The sequence below is a fragment of the Ursus maritimus genome, unplaced genomic scaffold, assembly GCF_017311325.1.
Source record: "Ursus maritimus isolate PB19 unplaced genomic scaffold, ASM1731132v1 scaffold_5, whole genome shotgun sequence".
Lineage (NCBI taxonomy): Eukaryota > Metazoa > Chordata > Mammalia > Carnivora > Ursidae > Ursus > Ursus maritimus.
In genome coordinates this window covers 88,667,677-88,688,908 of record NW_024426663.1, presented here as the reverse complement: position 1 = coordinate 88,688,908, position 21,232 = coordinate 88,667,677, and the positions used below count along the sequence as shown (strand labels likewise).

General features: G+C 54.9%; 2 protein-coding genes across 2 annotated transcripts; both read right to left on the bottom strand.

The window, feature by feature from the left end:
- Positions 1-4: 4 nt before the first annotated feature.
- TRIM17 (tripartite motif containing 17) lies at positions 5-4,434 on the bottom strand. Its single transcript, XM_008708272.2, has 6 exons — positions 3,921-4,434; positions 3,046-3,141; positions 2,366-2,596; positions 1,072-1,094; positions 881-981; positions 5-552 (listed from the first exon to the last, which is right to left on the bottom strand). Exons 1-6 carry the CDS (start codon positions 4,347-4,349, stop codon positions 5-7), a joined length of 1,428 nt encoding a protein of 475 aa, XP_008706494.1. The 5' UTR covers positions 4,350-4,434.
- Positions 4,435-20,211: 15,777 nt separating this feature from the next.
- On the bottom strand, positions 20,212-20,622 carry LOC103678855 (histone H3.1). Its single transcript, XM_008708271.2, has one exon. The coding sequence runs from the start codon at positions 20,620-20,622 to the stop codon at positions 20,212-20,214; it is 411 nt and encodes a 136-aa protein (XP_008706493.2).
- Between the last annotated feature and the right edge of the window lie 610 nt (positions 20,623-21,232).

Here is a 21,232-nt window from a genome sequence, read left to right as displayed (position 1 = left end):
GCCCCTATCCCTTCACCCACAGGGTCACTGTAGAGATGACCATCTGGCCTGATTTGGGTGGCCCGAGGCAGAAGAAGGGTTGCAGGGGGCCAGAGAATTCAGGCTCGGCGTAGGTGTGCAGGTGGGACCCATCCTTCAGGTTGTAGAAGGACACCTCCCCTGCCTCGAAGTCCAGGAAGACCCCCACGTGGCTGGGGGGCTCGGCCAGCGTGACAGGGGTTGGGGCAGATGTGACGGGCAGGTACTTCTTTCCCTTGCACAGCTGCACCACCCAGAACCCGTTTTCAGGGGACTTGGCGACCCTGTCCCTGCGGCTCACGTTGTCCCTGCACACGCCCAGCGCCCAGAGTGCATCCCCGGTGAGGTTCATGCCCACCTCCCAGTAGTGCCTTCCCGAGGAGAAGGTCTCCTTGCCCACGGCACAGGGGTAGGCCAGGAATCTGTCCTTGCTGTGGGGCACGCCCTCCAGTGGGGTGGTCAGGTAGCGCCTCTGGCGGCTCTCGTACAACAGGAGGTAGGGGTACGCGGTGGTGGGGTCGGGCACCACATCCTCTGTAGACAGGCCCAGGGCCATGGGAAAAGGGGGCCGGATCATCCCTGTTGGCCCTAAGCATCCCCTAGGGCCTCCCCAAGGCTGAGTCCAGCTGTGTCCCTACCCCACCTGTCCATATTGTTGGTGCTCAGGAGATGGGAGCCAGGGGGCCATTTGGGCATCTCCACACGTGTCACCATAGGAACAGGACGGAGAGCATCGCCCTGGAGCAGCATCAGGGCCCAGAGTGTGACCGTGCATTAAAGGACAGTCGCCCCTATGGGTGGCTCACTGTGAGTGACGAGGGGTGGGGTGGGCATTAGCCGAGAGCTCCTGGGCCCCTCTTACCTTGAAAACTCTTGAGCACCTCTATCTGCCCGGGGACCCTGCAGACTGTCCTCAGCACGGTGGGGGTGGCCTCCGGGTACTGAACACTCAGGCTGTTCTTCCTCCAGGGGACACAGGTTCACTGTCCCCTCCGGCCCCACGCGGAGCCCTCCCTGCGCCCATCGCTGCCTCCCCCGCAGGTGGCCGTGTACCTGCTCAGGAGCTCCTTCAAGGCCTGCGAGACGGAGCGGGGAGGGAGACGGGCAAGGCCTCGTCAGGATTCTGGGGCGTCCTGTCTGCATTTCTGGGCTGCCCAGCTGGAAGGGCTTTGTGATGCTTTTCTGGGGCCCCGTGCCCACTTTCCAGAGCATTGCCCTGCCGTGGCTGCCTATAGGAATCCTCCGGCCACTTGGGTCTCCTCACCCCCGTAACTGAGGACCCTGGAAGCTGTCTGCACATGAGGGGCGGTGGGGGACCTGACCGATGACCACCGAATGGGGCCTTGAGTGAGTCAGACGTCCGCGTATTAGCCTGCACACAGCTGCTTTCTAATGGAAGACACAACATTCCCCAAAGTTTGGGCAACTCTCTGGCCTGTCGTCTGCAGCAGGTCGCTTCCTGGGCACAAAGCCCACACGAGGTCAGGACCACAGACAAACACTGGGACTGACCCAGGCAAACAGGATGCCCAGCGCCCTGCAGGTGACATCTGCTTCTGGGGTAGGAGCATGTCTGTGCGTGTGCAGAATCTTATCTGTTGCTATGGATTCCATCGCTCCCGTGCTTGACACATTTCCCCTTGTCAGCCACCATACCCCCTGCTGCACTCTCTTTGCTCCCATCCTGGGGCAGTCACATGACTCCCTTCTCCCTGTGAAGTCATGGGTGCCTATCTGGGCCAGTGTGCCCACGCCCCACATCACGGTGCTAAGGACAGCTGCCCCAGGCCACCTGCCTGGGCTAGGAAGGGAAAGGACAGTCTGCAGGCCTGGAGCCTGGCAGACTGTCCTCCAAATTCACACACCAGAGCTTCAACCTCCAGGACCTCAGAAGGTGACTGTATTTGGAGATGGGGTCTTTACAGAGGTGGTTACGGTAACGTGAGGTGACTAGGGTGGGCCCCGATCCCATAAGAGCGGTGTCCTTGCAAGAAGAGGAGTTTAGGGACACAGACACACAGAGGGACGGCCCTGTGAGGACACAGGGAGGAGACAGCCATCTGTAACGCCAAGGAGGGAGGCCTCGGGAAGAACCGGCCTTGCCCATGCCTGGAGTTCGGACTCCCAGCCCCCAGGACCCAGAGAGAATAAATGTGTTGTTTGAGCCTCAGGCCTGTGGTTTTTGTTACGTAGCCTCGGCTGACTGAGTCAAAGCCTTCCCTGTTAGTATTTGCTCCTGCAGTTGGCCCACCCTGACCACACCTGGGCCTGAGCTCCTCCCCCTCCAGCCAGGTGAGCAGGGTGCTGAGGCCCCCCTCCCCCTCCAGGTCAGTGGGCACCTGCCTACCTGTAGCGTCTGCAGTGGTGTGCGCACTTCCTTGTCTTCCAGCTGCAGCAGGAGCCTCTCCAGGGCATGGCTCTGCTTCTCCAGTGCGGCTGCGCTCTCCCGCAGCTTGGCCGCCACCTCCTCTTCCTCCTGCTTCAGGGCCTGGAGGAGGCGCTGCTCCTCTTCCACCAGGAGGAGGTCCATCTTCTCAAACTCGACCAGGATGCGCTGTCTCTGCTCCCTTACCTTCACCTGCAGGGGGTGGGGAGGTGGGTGCATGTGAGGCACCGCCTGGGGACCTGCTGCCCCAGGTGTCCCCTCGCGGGCTGGCTGCACCCACCAGCCTGGATGCCAGCAGCCCCTCCACCCCAGCTCGTCAGGGGACGAGCCACAGAGAAGCCATCCGGGAAGGGTGGGAGCATCTGGGGGGTGGCCTGCGGGGCCCCAAACAGCAGCGTGCCCCCATCCGTGTGCCGTCGTCCCTGCGCCTGTGGCACAGCCAGCCTGGGCTGAGCACACGTTCTGGATCCTGATTCTAGCGGGACTTCGAGCCCTGGGTCCCATCTGCACGGGACCGCGATCCCCACCCCCCCGTGCCCTCCGGGGCTTCTGCAGGCCCTGCAGGTGCTCCAGGGCCGCTGGCCGGGCTCTCCCACCCCACGGGGCTGCCAGGTGCGCACACCCCAGCCCCCAGCACCTGCCTTCCACTCGGCCAAGGTCTGTTTCTCCCTGGCCTGCAGCTTCCCCGTCTTCATCATCTCCTCCCGAAGGTACCCCACATCCGCCTCCAACTTCAGCTGTGGGACACACAGACCGTGGGATGTGGGGTCAGAGGCCCCTCACCCCCTGGCATCTGGACAGCACCCTCTGAAGCTGTACCCCCCAGACAACACCGTGAGGGGGTGCTGGGGTGGACACACGCCCCTCAAAAGGTGCCCCTTTTGCAAAAGGGTTATTTTGGGCTGCAGCCAACTGAGAATGAACAGCCGCAGAAAGACATCCTCCCGGGGCTCCCCTTTTCTGACTGAACACCCAAATTTGTGAGAAGTGAGAGATGCCATGAATCCCCTCTCCTGGGAAGTTTTATGGCTGAATAGGAAAAAGGACCGTGGGAGCCAAGAGGCACCTGGGATAAGGCCCCTTCTCCTCCGCGAGTGTCCCTGTACTTACTGTCTGCTGTGGTTTGCATGTGTCCTCTCAAGTTCCTGTGCTGAATCCTAACCCCAGCACCATGGTGTGAGGATGGGGGGGTGCGGAGGTCACGAGGGTGGAGCCCCAGGAAAGGGATTAGTGCCCTTGCGCCTCCCGCCCTGTGGACGCAGGGCAAAGACAGCTGCCCAGGAACCAGGATGAGCTCTCTCCCCCAAAGAGGCTGGAGCCCTGACGCGATGGACCTGGGCAGGACCTACATCAGCCGGGACTTCTGAATAACCGTGTGTCATGGCAGCGTGTGGACACTTCAGCCACGCTGTCCTGCACTTGGACTGTTTGTCATGGCAGCCATTCTCCTGCCTGTCTCCTAAGGCCTGCACTTGGCCTCCTGGTGCATCCCTCCCACCCCCCGCCCTGGACCCACCTTGTACTCCTGCACGGCTTCCTCGATGGGGACCACCCTGTGGGGCCGGTGCTCCCGGGACTCCCTGCAGATGACACAGATGGGGCTCTGGTCGTCCTCGCAGAAGAGCTTCAGCAGCTCCTGGTGCACCCTGCACAGGTCCCGGCTCTGGAAGACCGGGTGCTGCCGCGCCATCTCGGCCACCTTGGTCAGCAGGCGGTTGGGCCGCAAGTTCCTCTGGGGGGACAGCTCGCGGCACTCAGGGCAGGGGAAGGAGCCCTTCCACTTCCTCCCCCCTTTCCTGCTTTTGGCCTTCTCCCAGGTTAGCTGGATGCACTCGCGGCAGAAGTTGTGGCCACAGGCGGTCATCACAGGGTCCCTGAAGTAGTCAAGGCAGATGGAGCACGTGGCCTCCTCCTGCAGCTTTCTGGCAAGTTCCAAGGCATCCATGTCTCCTGGGGAAGGAACAGAATGTCCCTCACAGCCTCTGCCAGGGTGCCCTGTCTTTGGGCGGCCCCACCCACATTAGGGAGACTGATACTATGTTGGTTTAGAGCGCCCCCCAAGATGATGTCTAATCTACTTCCTCAGCCCCCTACTGACCTGTCTAGAGCAAGAATCCTGGTAAGCCAGTCTGGCAAGAATCCCCCTCCCCATGTCACCTCTTAGTGATTTTCCATCACTGACCCCCCCCCCCGACTCTTTGGCTACAAATCCCAACTTGTTCCCCACATGTTGAGATGAGCCGGTTCTCTGCTGGGGTCTCTTTCCCCCTATTGCAATAACCCTGAACAAAGTCTGTTTCTACTGTTCTACTTATGGACCGGCTCTGTTCTTCCTTGACAGGGTATAGTGCTGAAAAGACAGTTGTGTGTACATGCGTGCACACATGCACAGAACATGTACACACGAACACAAGTGTAACTGCAGGCACACACTGAGGCACACACAGTATACACACGTGCACACACAAACAGTATACACACATGCACACACAGTATACACAGATGCACATATAGTATACACACGTGCACACACAGTATACACACAAGCACACAGTATACACATGCATACACAGTATACACATGCACACGCAGTATACACATGCACACGCAGTATACACACAAGCACACAGTATACACATGCACACATAGTATACACACGTGCACACACAGTACATACACATACACGGTATACACAGTATACACACACGCACGCACACAGTATTCACACATGCACACATACAGCATACACATGCACACACAGTTTACACACATGCACATACAGTATACACACACAGTATACACACTCACACAGTATACACACGTGCACACACAGTATTCACACGTGCACACACAGTATACACGCACACACACAGTATTCACACGTGCACGCACAGTATACACGCACGCACACGCAGTATACACACGTGCACACACAGTATACAGCACACACAGTATACACACACGCACACGCAGTATACACACGTGCACACACAGTATACACGCACGCACACGCAGTATACACACGTGCACACACAGTATTGACACGTGCACACACAGTATACGCGCACGCACACGCAGTATGCACACGTGCACACGCAGTATACACGCACGCACACGCAGCATACACACGTGCACACACAGTATTGACACGTGCACACACAGTATACGCGCACGCACACGCAGTATGCACACGTGCACACGCAGTATACACGCACGCACACGCAGCATACACACGTGCACACACAGTATTGACACGTGCACACACAGTATACGCGCACGCACACGCAGTATGCACACGTGCACACGCAGTATACACGCACGCACACGCAGCATACACACGTGCACACACAGTATTGACACGTGCACACACAGTATACGCGCACGCACACGCAGTATGCACACGTGCACACGCAGTATACACGCACGCACACGCAGCATACACACGTGCACACACAGTATTGACACGTGCACACACAGTATACGCGCACGCACACGCAGTATGCACACGTGCACACGCAGTATACACGCACGCACACGCAGTATACACACGTGCACACACAGTATTGACACGTGCACACACAGTATACGCGCACGCACACGCAGTATACACACGTGCACACACAGTATACACGCACGCACACGCAGTATACACACGTGCACACACAGTATTCACACGTGCACACACAGTATACACGCACGCACACGCAGTATACACACGTGCACACACAGTATACACGCACGCACACGCAGTATACACACGTGCACACACAGTATTCACACGTGCACACACAGTATACACGCACGCACACGCAGTATACACGTGCCCACACAGTATTCACACGTGCACACGCAGTATACACACGTGCACACACAGTACATACACATACACGGTATACACAGTATACACACACGCACGCACACAGTATTCACACATGCACACATACAGCATACACATGCACACACAGTATACACACGTGCACACACAGTACACAGCACACACAGTATACACACGCACACGCAGTATACACACGTGCACACACAGTATACACGCACACACACACTATACACACGTGCACACACAGTATTCACACGTGCACACACAGTATACACGCACGCACACGCAGTATTCACACGTGCACACAGTATACACGCACGCACACACAGTATGCACCCACAGTATACACACGTGCACACGCAGTATACACACGTACACACAGTATACACGCACGCACACACAGTATTCATACGTGCACACAGTATACACGCACGCACACACAGTATACACACGTGCACACACAGTATGCACCCACAGTATACACGCATGCATATGCAGTATACACACGTGCACACACAGTATGCACACACGCACACAGTATACACACGTGCAGACACAGTATACACGCACGCACACATAGTATACACACGTGCACACGCAGTATACACGCACGCACACGCAGTATACACGTGCACACGCAGTATACACGCACGCACACGCAGTATATACACGTGCACACGCAGTATACACGCACGCACACGCAGTATACACACGTGCACACGCAGTATACACGCACGCACACGCAGTATACACGCGCACACGCAGTATACACGCGCGCACACGCAGTATACACGTGCACACGCAGTATACACGCACGCACACGCAGTATACACGTGCACACGCAGTATACACGCACGCACACGCAGTATACACGTGCACACGCAGTATACGCACACGCAGTATACAGCACACACAGTATACACGCACGCACACGCAGTATACACACGTGCACACGCAGTATACACACGTGCACACGCAGTATACACGCACGCACACGCAGTATACACACGTGCACACGCAGTATACACACGTGCACACGCAGTATACACGCACGCACACGCAGTATACACACGTGCACACGCAGTATAGACACGTGCACACGCAGTATACACGCACGCACACGCAGTATACACACGTGCACACGCAGTATTCACACGTGCACACGCAGTATACACGCACGCACACGCAGTATGCACGCACGCACACGCAGTATACACACGTGCACACGCAGTATACACGCACGCACACGCAGTATACACACGTGCACACGCAGTATACACACGTGCACACGCAGTATACACGCACGCACACGCAGTATACACACGTGCACACGCAGTATACACACGTGCACACGCAGTATACACGCACGCACACGCAGTATACACACGTGTACACGCAGTATACACGTACGCACACGCAATATACACACGTGTACACGCAGTATACACGTACGCACACGCAATATACACACGTGTACACGCAGTATACACGTACGCACACGCAATATACACACGTGTACACGCAGTATACACGTACGCACACGCAGTATACACACGTGTACACGCAGTATACACGTACGCACACGCAATATACACACGTGTACACGCAGTATACACGCACGCACACGCAGTATACACACGTGCACATGCAGTATACACGCACGCACACGCAGTATACACACGTGCACACGTAGTATACACACGTGCACACGCAGTATACATGCACGCACACGCAGTATACACACGTGCACACACAGTATACACGCACGCACACAGTATTCACACGTGCACACAGTATACACGCACGCACACACAGTATACACACGTGCACACACAGTATGCACACACAGTATACACACGTGCACATGCAGTATACACACGTGCACACACAGTATACACGCACGCACACACAGTATTCACACGTGCACACAGTATACACACACGCACACACAGTATACACACGTGCACACACAGTATGCACACACAGTATACACGCAGGCACACACAGCATACACATGCACACGCAGTATATACACATTCAGGGCTCATACACACACGCGCACACACTTTGGGGTGCCAGTACCCCTGACCTCATGGCATGGAGGTCCAAAGTCCCCTACGCAGGTCACAGGGTGGCTACTGGAGACCTGTTAGAGGCTGGATTTTCACATCGTTCCTGGGCCACCCGCACTACCCCTGCTCCTGGTTCCGCAGTCATCTGAAGTGATGGGGGCTGGGTGTCTCAGACATTCCACGGTCCCTGACAGGGGTTCAGTTTATCTGGAGCTGTCTCTGCAGAGACTTTGGGGTCAGTCTCTCCCTCAGCTCTCAGCCACCCTGAGGCGCACTGCTGCCCACCCAATAGAAGCAGGGGTAAGCGCGGCTGTCTGGTGGGCTGGGGGTCCAGCTCAGGATCGGGGGCAGGGGGGAGCCGCCCGGGAATGCTCCTCTGTAAATGCGGGGGCCGCAGGGACCCAGTTCACCGTCTGGTTCCAATTTGTAACCATCTTCAAAAGGGTCTGCTACTCGGTTAGGGTTAGCAGCAGTGCGCGCGGTCCCGACCTGAGCCTCAGCGCACACTGGGTGACCACCCGCCAGCCCGGGGGTCTTGAGGGACTGGTACTCACGGGGGAGGGGGCTGCAGGCCGCACCTCGAAGGGCGTCCGCAGTCAAGCGCGCAAACAGCGCCCGGGAAAACCCGCGTTTGTGAGCTGAAGACCATCTGGGCTATGGCCGCGGGGGCGCAGGGGGCCGCGGGGGCACAGGGCTTTGTGGCGTCAGCAGGGGCGGGGCGGAGGAGAGGCTAGTTGTGGGGTGTGGGTGGTCAGCACCCTGAGGATGGGGGCGGGAGCCTCTTGACGGGCGAGTGAAAACGCAGAGTTGGCCAGGGGAGGGAGGGAGAGGGTTCTGGCAGCCCAGCGGGGTAGGGGGCGATGGGAGGGGGAGGGAAGAGGTATGGTAGAGATTGGATGAGGAGGGGGCATAGGCCAATGGGGAGGATCTTTCTGAGAGGTAAGAGAAAGGGGGTTGTGGGCCTGCGGCGGGGGGCAGGAGATGGATCCCCCATGCGGAAGAGACGAAAGAGGAAGACGGCAACTCTGGGCGCCCCGTTGTGGGAGGTGAGGGGCTTCTCCGCCAGGCCTGCACCACCTCTCGGGCTTCGCTAGTGGTCAGCGCGGGGTAGAGGGGAGGGGGCGGCATCAAGGTCCCGGCTTAGGGAAGGAGGGGCGGGCCAGAGGGGCGGAGGGGCACCAGCCAAGGTCGACCCCTTGGGATCTTGCCAGAGCCCGAGGTGGCTTTGGAGGGTCGCTGCCCCCGACCTAACCCAAGTCCTAGGCCCTGAGAGAGAGGACAGATGAGGAAACAGTCTGGGCCCCCACAGGAGGGCGGGAAAGCAGTTGTGCGGGTGTAGACGCAAGCTAGGACAGTCTGGCGGCTCACCCGGGGGTGTGCGCTGGGGCGGTGCAGGGGGGAGGCCGGGGCAGTGCAGGGGGAGGCCCGGGCGGACAACCTGCAGATTCTAATCTCTCCTCCGGGAGGCCCCAACCCTCTGCTGTCCTTCCCACCAGCCAGGGGATCCTGGGCGGAGGGCTTCTTCCAATTTAGGAAATGGAATAACAGAATGTTTAAAGCTTTAATTAAAAATTTCCAGAAAACCCACAAGAAAGCAATGGATCCCATACTAACACCTTTTACGTTTTTGCTCTATCCATCCGGCTGTTCTGTCTTGGCGGAAGAGTGTGTGTGTTGTTTGAGCAAAACCACAGACGCCACTGTCCTCCCATCCACCTGTGGCTGGAAGTATCTGGAGCCTGCCGGCTACACTGACAGCGGACCCAGTTGGGGGGAAAATACTGCGTGTATTTTGTAGGTATTGGAGGGCCCGCAAAGGAACGAGCCGGCTTGTTGAATGGCTGAAGGCTTTTCGGAACGTCCGGGGTACACCTGACTTTGGAGGGGAAACGGAGGGGAGAAATGGCCTCTATGGGTCAAAGGAGCGGGTCCCTTTAGGAGAGGCAGGTGGGTTTTGAAGAGAACGGGAGGTAAGAAAGCTTGTGAGCCTACTTGTCTATACCGCTGGGAGTCGTCTTCCCATCTCCTTTGGACCAAGGGGGCTTTAGGGTAGCCTCATTTCCCAGAACGTGCTGCTTCTGGTCCAACAAGAGAAGCTCCCAGAGGCTTTCTTTCGCATCTGTTGAATCTTAAGTGTCTTTATCTTAAAATAATGTGGCAATTTTGGGGTCCAGAGTGGCCCCCACACTTCCCACACATCTCCAAAACTGTGTTTCTTACATAACCACTATGCACCATAATTCCTCGTTTTATCTGCCCTCTGGTCCTTACCCAGAGTCCACCTGTTATCTCAACAGTGTTAAAAATGTTGGTTTGAATCAGGATCCAAAGAAGGTGATGAGGTCTTTTAGGACTTTAAGTTGGTACTGTTCCTCTTCTTTCTCTTACGTATTTTTCCTCCTCCTCCATCATCTAAATGATGACATCAGATCAGGTGCCCTATGAATCTGTCAACGTGCTTCTTAGAGCGTTGCTGATTTTGTCCTTCCATCCTGGGAATGCCTTGCCAAGAGAGGTTTGCTTTATTTATTTATTTATTTTTTAAGATTTTATTTATTTGAGAGCAAGAGAGAGCACACAAGCAGAGGGGAGGGGCAAAGGTAGGGGGAGAAGCAGTAGCCTGACGCGAAGCTCCGTCCCAGGACCCAGGGATCACGACCTGAGCCAAAGGCAGATGCTTCACCAACTGACCCACCCAGGTGCCCAAAGGAGGTTTGCTTTAGAGGTGAGTTTTGCAACAGGGCTATACAGTAGAATCCCCCCATTTTCCCCCAGAGTCAGACTCTCAACCGACTGAGCCACCTAGGAGCTCCACCCCCAGGAAGCTTTAAACAACCCAGTGTGGGGGCAGCTCAGAATCTCTGTGGAGGGGCCTGGCACCGCTATTTGTAAAACGCTCAGAGAACATCTCACTGTAAGAACAAACACAATGAAAAATAAGAGGTTTCGTTCTCCCTGTGGAGCCTAAGAGACTCCCCCACCTTTCCCCTTCAGAATTTCTTTTTCTGTCCTTTCGAAATGCATGCAAATCTTTGCAATGGCTAAAGAAGGACCCGGGACCATCTCATGGGCGTTCTGGTTGGATGTTCATTCAACAACAAACTTGCTCTCTCCTCTCTCTTTGTGGAGACGTATTCTGGGTTGGGAGCAGATTTCACTGTATTTCGTTATATTTCCACAGCATTAACGTGCCACCACAGTTGGAACTAGGTTGGTTTAGAGAGTGATCCAATTCAAAGATTGGATGTTTTGTTTCTATCCAGATTTGCCACTTTCTGTCAGAGAAACAGAAACACAAAATAAAAGTGTGAGAGGAAATATAAAGTTTCAGTTGATAATTTTTGTGCATTTAGAGTGTTTATTCTTCTAAGGTGTAGGCAAAGGAAATCTTTCTCTCTACCCTCTTAGGTTCTAACCCTGAGGCCTGTGAATTAAACAGACAAACAATAGAATAACAGAGGAAAAGCATATGCATTTTACTTGATGTTAATTTTTTTATGTGCCTGTGGGCTTCATAGTAAACAACTCAAAAACCCAAAGCAATAGACTCGGGGCTTCTATGCAGTTTTAACAAAGGGTGATCTGTTGTGCAGAACTGACAAGACAAAAGGGATTTGGGTGGTAAATGTATGTGGGGAAACCAACTACATACGGGTTATTGAGTAAGGTTGGAGTACGCAGACTCATCTTGGTGCTTCCCCCACGTCTGGTGACAAGTAAGGGTCACTCTCCTTTTCCTGGGACAGGGGTGGCAGGGACACCTTCCCAAAGGGGATTTAGATCCTGTGTTAGCAGATAGGAGAAGGGCAGAAAGCTCATCCTGTGTCTGCTCTTTCTCACTTGCCTTTGGCTCAAAATCATCCTTATGCCAAAGTGGCATTTCCGGGGGTGACATATTTTGTTCCCTTTCAGAGGTTATAGTCAGAGATAAACTGGGCACTAGTTAAAGGTGGTAAAGACAGATTTTATTCAGCACTGTTGCAAGAGCGGAAAGATGCTGAGAACACAGCTGAGCTGAGCTCCAAACACGGCAGAGATGGCTGGAGATTTGGACCAGTGAGCCGAGAGGGGCTCAGCTCTAACATGATGCTGGAGATGGGGTTGCTTATAAACTACAGAGGCGTATTGCGCACAGTGTCGGAGGCTGGAAAGTCCAAGATCGAGGTGCTGGCAGATTCCGTGTGTGGTGCGAGCCACACCTGGTCATGGATGGCCTCTGCTCACTGTGTCCTCACCCACGGATGGGGCAAGGGTGCTCTCTTGAGTCTCTGTTATAAGGGCACTAATCCCATCGTGGGGGCTCTACCCTCAGGACCTCATCACCCCCCAAAGGCCCTTCCTCCAAAACCCATCCCACTGGGGGTTAGGTTTCAACATCTGAACTTTGGAGGCACAAGCTTCCGCCGACGGGGTTGGCCTGTGGAGATCCTTGGTCTGGGAGGTCAAGGATGCATGAACATGTCAGAAGGGGGGTTGAGGAGCTAGCTCAGGCATCAAGGAGGGGGTCTCTCACCAAGTGGACTCAGCAGGGTTCTTGCTACAACAGGGCTGTGCTGGGTTGGACACGAAAACCCACGGGCGAGGTCTGGAGGAGGAGAGGGCTCAGAGGAGCCCGGCTGGTTTGGTCAGGAGTCTGTGTGAGCATTAAAGCTTGAGCTCCGGTCTGTGGGAGTGGAGCGGTGTTTGCACACCCAGTGCTGACGTCCGCGGCTGCTGGGAGACCCAGTGGCAGTGTTGTACAGAATAAAGCATGGAGGAAAGTGAACCCTGACAGTGTCACTTTTGGGTGTCATTTCCCCAGAGTTTTGGACCCTTGGTGTCAGACGGGGCCCTGGTGGTCCAGCCACCTTGCAAAGCAGGACCCTTTCTGCAGTAACTCGCACAATGGGCACCCAGCTCCCAGTGAACAAGATGCTTGCCTGTCCTCTCTCAGGAATCTGCGGGGAAGGGCCTTCGATCCAGTGCGCAACACTGCAACGTCAAGGCCTGGTCCTGGGTTTGCCTGTTGAAACCACACAGGGTAATCCTTGTCTTCTCCTACCTCCGGTAGCCCTTCCAACGTCTGGAGGTCTCAATTTGTTTTTTTAAAGACTATTCACTTATTTGTGAGAAAGAGAGAGCCAGAGAGCACAAGCAGGGGGAGCAGCAGGCAGAGGGAGAAGCGGACTCCCCACTGAGCAGGGAGCCCCACACGGGGCTCGATCCGAGGACCCTGAGATCATGACCTGAGCCGAAGGCAGACGCTTAACCAACTGAGCCACCCAGGCGCCCTTGGAGGCCTCCCATTTTTTTTTTCACCCCACACCTAGCCCCTGGCCCTTCTCTGCCAGATTATAGCCCCAATACCTTCATTGCTGTCACCATTTCTTATAAACCCTGGTTTCCAAATTTCTTGCTGATGTGATTGTTTTTATCTTCAGTTACCACAGACCCTGCTGTACATGTCAGGATTTTGTGGCCCAATGGAGTCCTGCATCCCAGATGCAGCAGATAGCACAGCAAAGGTCACTTCTCACACTCACTGCAGGTGCACCATGGGCTTTGTAAGGGAGGGGGAAATCTTTCCTTCTACCTCTTACGTTCTGTACCTGGGGTCTGTGAATGAGACAACAGCCAGATTAATAGGTGAGAAGGCATACAAATTTTATTTTATGTTTTTAATTTTATGTGTATAGGGACTTTGCAGAAAAGAAGTGAAAACACAAATTGGCTGCTACAGCATTTTAACAAAGGGTGATAAGCTGTGGAGAAGTACCTAGACAGAGGAAAGTGGGTCTGGGCTTCCGGGGGTCAATCGTGGGAAGATGACTGGGACATGTTTGGGAAGAGCTAATGACAGGTAAGAGCTGTTCATGCAGACTCATCTCGGTCCCATCTCTGCTGATGAGAGTCGCTGTCCTCTTTCTGGCACAGGAGGGGAGGGCACCTTTGCAAATGGAAATTTTCTTTCGGAATAGGAATTTCTGCTTTGCTTTGAGAGAGAATAGGTGGGAGGGCAGAGATCTCATCCTGTGTTTGCGGTTTCTCAGTTGCCTTCAGCTCAAAATCATGTCTGCCAAAGTGGTGTATTGTGGGGTCGCACCTCCCGATCCCCTCCAGCCTCTCAGTGATTGCGCTGCGGTGGGTCCTCACGCAGGGGGCCAGGTCACGGCCTCTGCCATGGGGTGGGGTCACCAGCGCTCAAAGCCAGTTATTCCAGAACATGCAGGAAGGTTGCTCCTGCAGCTTAATGAAGTGTCAGTTAATCTGAACCATTGGGACCCGAGCGCCGGCTCTGCAGTGACGGCTGGCAGCGTGTGTTTGGCTCTCGGCTACCCTGGCAGGCGGTGGCAGCCTCCATGGGCCGTGTCTGCTCCTTCCCGCATCCCAGTCCAGCCGGCGGAGACCACGAGGACTTTCCTGCTTTGGGGTCTGCTGTTATCCTTTTCTGGGTGACCCTCTTCGTTTTTTTTTTTTAAACATTTTATTTACTTACTTAGAGAGAGAGAGGGAGGGAGGAAGGGAACACAAGCTGAGGGAGAGGAGCAGAGGAAGAGGGAGAAGCAGGCTTCCTGCTGAGCAGGGAGTCCGATGAGGGCTCAATGCCAGGATGCTGGGATCATGACCTGAACTGAAGGCAGACGCTTCACCAGCTGAGCCACCCAGGCGCCCCTGGGTGACCCTCTTCATGGCAGGGAGCTGCCCCTCTGTCCAGTCTGCACCCTCTCCCCTGGGTGGGTGGGGTCAGGGCTCTTTCCTGGGGTTGTTCTAGTCTCTACCTGCCTTTCTTTTGGGGACGGGGGTGGGGGGAGTTCCTGGTGGGGTCCCTCAGACAGGGAGGGGCAGGTGGGCAGCTGGAAAAGCCTGGAATCCAGTTCCTAGCTCCCTGGACCATGACCCACAGCCCCTGAGGCTCATGCCTTTCAGCTTCACCCCCAGAGCAAGAGTAGACATCTAGAAACTCCCTTCTAAGTGGGAGGGAGAAAAAGAACCGATTTTAATGCTAATTTTAAATGTAAGGATAGTGTGTCAGTCAGGTCGGGCTGTGTTACAAATACCACGCCCCGTGTGGCTCCGACCACACACATTTGTTCTCTCCCATCCTCGGTCCTGGGGGTGGGCCTCTGAGCTCTGGGCGTGGGCAGGGCTGGTTCCTTCCGAGGCCTCTCTCCCCCTGGCGTGTAGACGTGCTTGCTGTGAAAACCATGCTTCTCTGTGTTTCACTTACTTTCAATTCTCTGCTTCACTTCTGACACTTCTGATCACCAAACGTGTGTGTGGGGAGAGGGGTGCTTCCTCCACACCAAGCAAGTCTGTGACAGCAGCTGGGGGTCCTACAATTAACTCAGCTCTGACCCTGTCCGCATGGAGTCAGCATCAGGTTCAGGGCTCAGGGCCACAGACCACCTCCCTGCAGATGCCAGTCGCAAGCCCAGGGCTCAGCCGTGCTCTGACCCACCAGTTACAGATCCGAGACTCCCACGGCCCTCTTCGGGTTCCATTAACTTGCTGGAGCGGCTCACAGAGCCCAGAGAAGCATTTCTTTTTTTTTTTTTTTTTTATGTTTTTTATTATGTTAGTCACCATACGGTACATCCCCGGTTTCTTTCTTTTTTTTTTTTTTAAGATTTTATTTATTTATTCGACAGAGATAGAGACAGCCAGCGAGAGAGGGAACACAAGTACGGGGAGTGGGAGAGGAAGAAGCAGGCTCATAGCGGAGGAGCCTGATGTGGGGCTCGATCCCATAACGCCGGGATCACGCCCTGAGCCGAAGGCAGACGCTTAACCGCTGTGCCACTCAGGCGCCCCCATCCCCTGTTTCTGATGTAAAGTTCGATGATTCAATAGTTGCGTATAACACCCAGTGCACCATGCAATACGTGCCCTCCTTACTACCCATCACCAGCCTATCCCATTCCCCCACCCCCCTCCCCTCTGAAGCCCTCAGTTTGTTTCACAGAGTCCATAGTCTCTCATGCTTCATTCCCCCTTCTGATTACCCCCCCTTTCTTTATTCCTTTCTTCTCCTACCGATCATCCTATTTCTTATGTTCCATAGATGAGAGAAATCATATGATAATTGTCTTTCTCTGCTTGACTTATTTCACTTAGCGTTATCTCCTCCAGTGCCGTCCATGTTGCAGCAAATGTTGAGAACTCGTTCTTTCTGATAGCTGAGTAATATTCCATTGTATATATGGACCACGACTTCTTAATCAGAGAAGCATTTCACATGCTTGATGTCAGCTTATCACAAACACATCAAAAGCTGTGAATCGGCGGCCACAGGGAGCTCTGGAAAGTCCAGTCGGCAGGAGCTCTTGTCCCCGCGGAGCTGAGGGTGCAGCCCCTCCCAGTATGTGCGCGCATTCCTGTCCCCCAACCCAAAAGCCCTCTGAACCCCCCGGTTGGGTCCCCTGGCCACAGCTGCACCATTAGGGGCTTTCCAAAGGCACCTCATCAACACACACTCACGTGCGGTGAGCAGGGGCTTGTGATACATACCAAAATCACCTTTATCACCCTAATCACTTAGAAACTTCCAAAGGTTTTGAGACCAAATATGTATTTCTTATTATAAGCCACAGTATCACAGCTGTCTTCTCCCCATGTCTTCACATGGTCGTCCGTCTGTGCAAGTCTGTGTCCTAACCTCCTCTTCCTATGAGGACATCGGTCCTATGGGATTAGGACTTACCATAGTGACCTCATTTTCTCTTACTACCACTTTAAAGTGGCCCTATCTCCAAATACAGTCTCGTCCTGAGGTCTTGGGAGTTGGAAAGAACAGCACAGGAATTTTGCAGGGTTTGGGGGTACACACAATTTGGCCCATCACAGATAGTGGACACACTAAGCCTCTGTCCCCTTAGTTGGACTGTCTGATGTGATTTTCGGACAATCCTCTGGGCCAGGTGCTGACATCCTTCTGTCCAGGGGTTCTTGGCACTCAGGGCAGGTATATACACCTAAGCCACAGACTCAGGAGAAGGGGGCATCTCCCGCAAAGACCACAGGACAGGCAGAGTGGGATGGTTGGAGATGATGGGCAGTGGGGCTGACAGATATCAGCAGTTGTCTGTTGGTTTGAAACCCTCCCAGGAACTCCCCAGGTGCAACCTGAAGCTGGCCGCTGTCCTCAGAGGGCAGGGAGAGACCCCAGAGACGGGCTGGCAGATGGCAGCGGTAATAAGCGAAGGGAACTTACACACAAGGTCTGTCCTGGGCGGCAACAAGACCAATAGCTCCCCGCACCTGCCTGCCAAATCTTACAAGCTTATCAAGAGGCCTCAGCTGGGCTCAGTCACATATACCACACAGGTGTTTTCAACAGCTCATGAGTGTCTAAAGGCTCTGTCCTTGGAGCAGCTCCTGGGGGTGGGAAAGGCAAGTGGAACCCACATTCTTAGGACACAGGGTAGAGGTGAGAGGTCTCTGATCGCCCGAGGCCAGCTCTCGGGTCAATAGGTGGTCATGTCTTTTTGATGTCATTCCCCAACATTGTCCCTTAAGAAGGGTCAGGGATGAGGCCAAGAGGAGGGTCCCCTGATTCCTCCTGACTCTCCAATCAGGAAGCTGAGCCTGCTCCCTGCTGTGCCCATCACCGTGCAGCCCCAGCTATTTATGTCCTGCATCCCCACAGGGAGCACCAGCCCCCCCCCGCCCGGGAATCTTCTCGAATGCACCTGCTGTGCCCTCTCCTCTATGACGGCCTGTCCGGGGGCTCTGAGCCAGGACTTTTGCTTCCTCCGGAGATTGCTAGAGTCCCTGTGGCCCATTCTTTTCTTTCAGTGTGGCATGATATGCTTTTTGGTATGCTGGCAATGTTTCAGGCATGGAGGATCCCTCCTGCAACCCTGCTCCCCACAAACTGGGGTTCACGGCCCATGAGTGTAATTAGAAAGACAGACCTATGATTCATTTTGTTAAATAGTAACTGCACACACCAGGATATAGTATGTAGAAGGTATAAGAATAAGAAAATTAGCATCCCTGGCCCACGAGATCATCTGAACCACCACACGCCCCTTCCTGCCCTCTCCCTACCATTAACCGTTACCTGGACTTTTCATAGCCTAGCTTGTCTTGTTAATTCGACCACATGTGTGTGTTCCCCTGTCACAGATGTCTGTCTGAGCAGCCCCACTCTGACCCCCAGCCAGCAATCAGGTGCCGGCCTATCGCCTTCATTTATGTTTAGAACTTCCGTCCTTGATTGTCTGATGGAGGGTTCACTCCACTCCTAAACATTCCACACTCAGACTGTCCCCACAGTGCACACATGGCCTGAAGACTTGGACACAGTGTGAACAGGTGTAGAACGAAATGTTTAATATGCCCACGGCTTGGGACGGGCAGACTCAGAGACAGATGCACATGTCTTAACTGTAATAGTTTTATACTTTTATAAAGCTAATCAAATCTTCCAAGGCTACTAGGTTGGTTCTCATTACAGACACCTGAAAGCTATGAATCAAAAAAAGAACATTCCTGCTCTTGTGCTGTGCTTCAGATGGCCACACTCCCTTGCTCCGTATTTACGTGTTCGCTGAGGGATCCCAGCTACACCACTTGCAAGGGAACTCCTGGCACTTCCTGCCGTGGTGCTGTCTCCTTTCTCTGCTTTTCCTGTGGTCTTCTCGCTTGTGCACCGCCATGTTTGGAGGGTGCTGGCACCTTCTCCAGAGAGCGAGGTTGTGGCTCCCCCAGGGATGCCTGGTTGATGCATCCCCGCTGGCAGGGGTTCTGCTCAGATTTCTGGAGGGCCGTTGTGAACAGAGGATTTGCATCAGGCCCCAGGAGGGACACAGTGGTGTGCTCAAACACCGTCAGAAAAAGCTTCCATGACTATCCATGTACATGAGCATGAGGGACTTTACTTTCTTCCTTTGTCCTCAGTTCTTCGCTTCTCTTTGCTCCTGTCTCGGGTCCTCTGGCAGAACATGCAATGCCAGAGGCTCTAATGGACACAAAGAACAGGGTGACATGGACCTGCCCCTCCACAGCATGGTCTGCTAAGGAAAGTTTCTTCAAGGCAGTCCAGCCTATTCTGCCAAGCATACATCATCTGCATGGTTCCCCCCAAATGTAGCCAGTTGGCCAACTTCCTCATCCCCAAGGCCATATGTAGAATGTGGGGAAGGTCGTGGAGATTTAGCCCTCTGCACTGGGCAAAACTTCCCTAAGGTAAGGACTTCATGAGGCACAGAAAAGGAACAATGGCCAGACATGGATTTACTGAAAAGGAACCTTGCATTGAAGGTTATCATTGATTTTCAAGCCAGAACATGGGCTGTCCCTGAACACTCCAGGCATCTGGATGGCCCCTCAAGGATTTGTCACGAACTTACACACATTGAAACTTACGATCCTTTCCAACTTTCAAAACAGTTGTACTACTTTAATTGGTGAAGCTTTATGAATCAAGTCTACTGGAAAACTGCATCCCAAGAAACTTCAAAAACCCAGCTCCTTCCCACGGATAGCACTGGGCTGTCCCTGAAACACAGTTCACTCTGGGCGCTTCTCCATCCAGGCCTTCACTCTGCCGGGAGCACATTGTTAAGTACCGACCCATGGACTCAACTCACCAGTACTAGCCAACCATCGGGTGGTACCTGCTTAAAGCTTTGGAGACCGTGCTTGCAAACAGCACCAAGAAAAAAGCCCTCCACCCTTAACCTCCCAGCCATGCTCAGGTGTCAGCCCCACTCCCGGCTTGGGCTCAGGGCAGGCTCACCTTCCCCGTCGTAGGGTTTCCCCATTACCAAAACCCACTAACCAGAGAGAGAAAACACGTAGTCGGGAAGAACCCCGGGTTGGCACAGCACCCTTTGTAGCCTAGTGGTGGCTCTGAAAAGAGCCTTTGGGGTGAGCACTATGGCTCCGATGGGGCAGACTTCGCATGTGCGCGGGGCTTAAGCACGCTCCCCGCGGATGCGGCGCGCCAGCTGGATGTCCTTCGGCATGATGGTGACGCGCTTGGCGTGGATGGCACACAGGTTGGTGTCCTCGAAGAGCCCCACCAGGTACGCCTCGCACGCTTCTTGCAGCGCCATCACGGCCGAGCTCTGGAAGCGCAGGTCGGTCTTGAAGTCCTGCGCGATCTCACGCACCAGCCTCTGGAACGGCAGCTTGCGGATCAGCAGCTCGGTGGACTTCTGGTAGCGCCGGATCTCGCGCAGGGCCACGGTGCCGGGCCGGTAGCGGTGCGGCTTCTTGACGCCGCCGGTGGCCGGTGCGCTCTTGCGGGCCACTTTAGTGGCCAGCTGCTTGCGCGGCGCTTTGCCTCCCGTAGACTTCCGCGCGGTCTGCTTGGTACGTGCCATGGCTTTGGTGTTACAGAAGAAACTGACGTCGCCTTCGCTGCCAGTCGCCTCGGGTTAGAGCCGCTGGCAGTTCCCGCTTTTATAGAGGCTGCAGCTTTCCCATTGGCCGGCCGCCGGGTGGCGTGATGGCAGGCTGCACTCTGATTGGTCCGCCGCACGCTCCACTCGGCCGCCTGCCCCTTATCTGCGCACCGCGAGCGTGCGACCGCCAGTCGGGTAGAGATCTGATCCCTCTCACACGTGCTTGTTTCCGTGTGGGCGCGGGTCAGGGTTGGGTCACCTGGCCGTGGGCTGTCGGGCCGTCGGGTCAGGGTCCTGCGGGTCAGGGTGTGGTCACCTGGCCGAGGGCATCGCCACTCCCCACACAGCTCCCCTCTTTCCCCCTCAGCACTCCTCTTGGCTGCAGGAAGAACCTTCTAGAAGGCCGCATTCTGCGCTGGGCCTTTCCGTGGTGACAATGTTGAATTTTCCCAGCCGGCGGTGAGAGGCCCAAGACAAGGCCGGGCACAGACCCTCGGCGCCACCATCCTTCCCTCGTGGATGATTAGCGAGCTGCCCGTCCCCATAGCGGGACCCCACCAAGACGCTGCCGTGCCCAGATTGGGTCCAG